Here is a 4135-nt window from a genome sequence, read left to right as displayed (position 1 = left end):
TTCAAGTATATTACTATAAGTCTATTGAGAGTATTCACTTTTTGAAATTTATTTATAATAACTTCATTAGAAATAATATTAATATAAGGCACCAAATAACCATTCAAAAAATCAACAACCATTTGATTCAGTAAATTAGTTCTATTACTCAACTTTATCGTCGAGAAAGAAAAAAGTATCAAGGTGACTTATAATAGAAACACAAGCAGCATGCCCAATTTTCAGAAATTGCAAATGTAGAGAATGAGTAGTTTTTCAAAATAGGGTTTTAAGTTGGCTAAAATATATTTTAGCCGAACTTTTTGTCATGGTGCTCAAAATTTTATAACATTCAGGCTATTAGAGATTCGAACTCACGACCTCTGCAAAAAGTAAGCAGCACTTAACCAGGCAGGCTGAAGAGCAAATTGTTTCTAGTGTTATCCTTTTACGCATTTTGTATCATATCTTGTATTTATATAATAATTAAATACATATATTTATTAAAAAATATATTTATTAAATACAGGCCAAGGCGATCCGCCCCTGCGCGCTTTGCGCGTGTAATTTTGCATCTACTAATAATGTGTTTAGAATATTCATGTAATTATAAATAATATCTATCGGTCTTGTTAATAGAAAAGAACTATTAAGAATGGCGAGATTTTACCGAATAATATTATAGTTTAATATTTTTTTGCAAAAATATTGTACAAATATTTACAATAATTATTACAGGATATCTGTAGTGCACCACAATGAAACTACATAAAGCAAACACTAAAACTTGAACTTTCGGAAAGATAAAAATCAAACAAAAGAATATGGAATTTTCTCCGTGCGTTTAGGCACATGATCTCGATTAAAGCAATATATATCCTTTTGTAATTAACTTTTAGTAACTAATTGAAAGTCCTAAGTATTAACAAAATTATTAAATGACACTTTTGTCCGGTGTTAAATTAATATTTAAAAGATAATAAAGGCGAACGGCATTTTATTTAGGGTCTACATGCTTGTAATAGACTATAGATATAGATATTGATATAGACGCGTGTACCATTATCTAAATGAGTAAACAAATTATATAAATATTTTATTTAAAATTATGTTGAATTATAAAATAAATGCGTGAGCCCTGAAAATGAAGAATATTAATTTTATATAACTAACTCAACAAGGGAAAAAGTTATCACATAGATGAAAAATAAAGAATCATTAATAAATATACAAAAACTAAACTATATTAATTTACCATGATTAAATGATAATTAAAGTGAGAATATGTATTGATTAGTTATGATTTACTAATAATATTAAATATAAAGACATGTGCGTAATAATACAAATCATATTATTTTTATGTTTATTACCAAATGTATATAGATAGGTAAAAATATGAAGTTCTTGTGTATATACGCGAAACTGGTTGCCTATTATATTTATGTTATATATTTTATCTGTATTATAGAGTTATTTGTCTTGTGCCGAGGATGATTTAGTTATATTACATTAATGATAAAATCATGATTACAACTATACTGTTGTCTAAAAGAAAAAGAAAAAAGTTATTTTATCATAAAGGAACCTTGGGTATAGATCTTTTAGAGTTCATAGAATAATATGAAATAGTACTATTTTAAAATAAAGGGATCCTTTCTTTATCTTTATTTGATGTAAAATCTCAATTGAATTAAACTCCTAATTATTATGACCAAATTCAATAAGGAAAAATTTAATAGCCAAAGTTTAGTTGATTTTTAAGTCCTAAATATTAGGAAAATAACTTAAATTACTATTTTATCTATTCCGAAATCTATTTTTAAATGGTAAAAAAAGCAAACGACATTTCGCTAAGGACTTTCGTGCTTTTAATATAGTATAGATATGAATAGATAGTCTATTAACATTCTTTTCCTATGTATTTCAACCAACTTATTCAAAGGCTACATTGTAAAGTCTGGTTACGTTGCCTCAGTGTAGTCCTTTTATTACACTATCATAGCATTGAGTTAAGGGAAAATTAAGATCCAAATTTGTCTGCACTATAGAAATTATTCAATTTTATCATGTATTATATTTGGGGTTGATTCATACCCTTGTCGTCAGAAAATTGTCTCATATTTGCCCTTATCACTAACGGACTCTCAGCATATATTAATTAGAAAAGCCTAAAATTCAGTTAATCACAAGCTACAGGTAAAAGTAAGAAGTGTAAACTTGGAAAGTGAAATTCCAACATTTCAGCAAGTACCCTGGCAATACTAAAAGGTCTCACAATTCTAGAAGCTATATTTTAGAAAATCAATTTATTGAACGTCGTTTGGAGGACTTTAATATTGTTTGGAATGTGCTCAGTCAATTATCACCATCCTTTGAAAATAAATCAAATCTAAAAGAGCTTTACTCTGATTTTTTTTGTTGGTATGTTTTAATATAGTTGAGGAACTTACCTATCAGCTATATATAAACTTCGTAAATAGTATAGCAAAAATAGTACTCCCACGTATCGTAATAGGAAAGGCTCAAGTCAAGTGTCCATATATATTGACTTGCTTCATTTGATTGTGTTTGGGAGTTGAATTAGCCGCGTTCTACTTTTCTATTTTGGGTCCTTATTTCTAGCTCATTCATTTTTTATTATGTCCCAATTGTCCAACAAGCATTAAATTCCTGCTTTGATTTCCCACCACTTTTTCTACGTTTGAAATTCAAGACCTAGCACCATGCACACGTTAAGAGTTTAGACCAATTCAAAATCCTTCTCTTATATATAGAAAGCCATATTGCTGTAGGCATCTCACCAAACACTTCCTCAGTTCTGATAGGATTTCTTCCAAAAATCTTCTTTAAAAAGAAAAGCAACCAAAAAACAGAGACATGGACATGATTATGCGCATGGTTCTGTTTGGTGCTTTAGCCTTGGCAAGTTTGGTTCAACTCACGACAGCCCAAACGGCGCATGTGGTCGGGGACAACGAAGGTTGGACCATACCAAGTAGTGGCGCATCAGCTTACACAAACTGGGCTGCTGGAAAAACCTTTATGGTTGGTGACACTTTAGGTATGCTTAATTCTGTGTTTCCATTTTACTTTGAGATATGCTATAACCTTTGGCTTAAGCTAAATTTAGTCTCCTATAATGTTACTTAGCTTTTCTTGTCAATTCTTTTTAACAGTTTTCAATTTTATGACCAACACACATGACGTATTACAAGTACCAAAAGCCTCGTTCGATGGGTGCAGTTCACAAAATGCCATAGGCAGTGCTATAATGAGTGGACCAGCAAATGTAACTCTTGACTCTGCTGGAGAACGCTATTACATTTGCACTTTTGGCCGGCATTGCCAAAATGGCCAGAAATTGGCCATTACAGTATCCAGCAGTACTGGTACTCCAGGAGCCAACCCACCTACATCATTTGCTGCTGGACCTTCAGGTTCTGTTCCTGGTGGTATTGCTCCTCCTCCTCCTCCTTCATCCTCAACGACCGTGTTTGCCAGTTTCCTGCTCGGTTTATCCTCGATTGCCTTGGCCATTTTTCTTTAAATTAGCCGATCGAATTGAGGAGGTTGTTGAGTTTTCTCTTTAATACATTGGAGTTTATACTACGATTAAAATAACTTGCGATGGACCAATTTTTAATTTTGTATACCAGCTTGTATTGGATTCAGTTTTGTTTTAGCCACTGATTGTTTTAGTGATATTTTATGAAATAATTGTACTAGTATTTTTGCAATCATCTGTAGAGATTATTTTGATCGGCATGTCCTCTGTTTGTATGTCCCTGTCGTATCGGGTAAATAATCTAAAACAAATAATTATGGTGTATAATTCTGCAATAATTTCTACCAAGCATCTAAATTAAGTTGACAGTTTTACCATTTTCCAGAAATCCAATATCAATAAATTACCTTAAATTAAGCGCAATCTAAAGACTCTAAGGTGGTTTAATTTAGAAGCTAAATTCGTGGTGACATTGAGTGGTCGTCCTTTGTTTGCTATGAATTTACGACGATATTCTACTGCCAGTGATACCTAATAAATTACATTTTGTAGTGTTTAATGTCATGTTACTCTAAAATTGCACGTATAGCATATATAAAAGATGGTATTTTCCAACCATGACAACGACATTGTATGATTCCCATGTAA

At 31.2% G+C, this 4135-nt stretch overlaps 1 protein-coding gene across 1 annotated transcript; it reads left to right on the top strand.

Annotated features, from left to right (window-relative positions):
• Positions 1-2772: 2772 nt before the first annotated feature.
• On the top strand, positions 2773-3747 carry LOC107812278 (cucumber peeling cupredoxin). Its single transcript, XM_016637337.2, has 2 exons — positions 2773-3043; positions 3159-3747. Exons 1-2 carry the CDS (start codon positions 2860-2862, stop codon positions 3527-3529), a joined length of 555 nt encoding a protein of 184 aa, XP_016492823.2. The 5' UTR covers positions 2773-2859; the 3' UTR covers positions 3530-3747.
• Positions 3748-4135: the final 388 nt, after the last annotated feature.

This window comes from Nicotiana tabacum, chromosome 6, assembly GCF_000715075.1.
Source record: "Nicotiana tabacum cultivar K326 chromosome 6, ASM71507v2, whole genome shotgun sequence".
Taxonomy (NCBI): domain Eukaryota; kingdom Viridiplantae; phylum Streptophyta; class Magnoliopsida; order Solanales; family Solanaceae; genus Nicotiana; species Nicotiana tabacum.
This window is presented reverse-complemented; position numbering and strand designations above follow the sequence as displayed.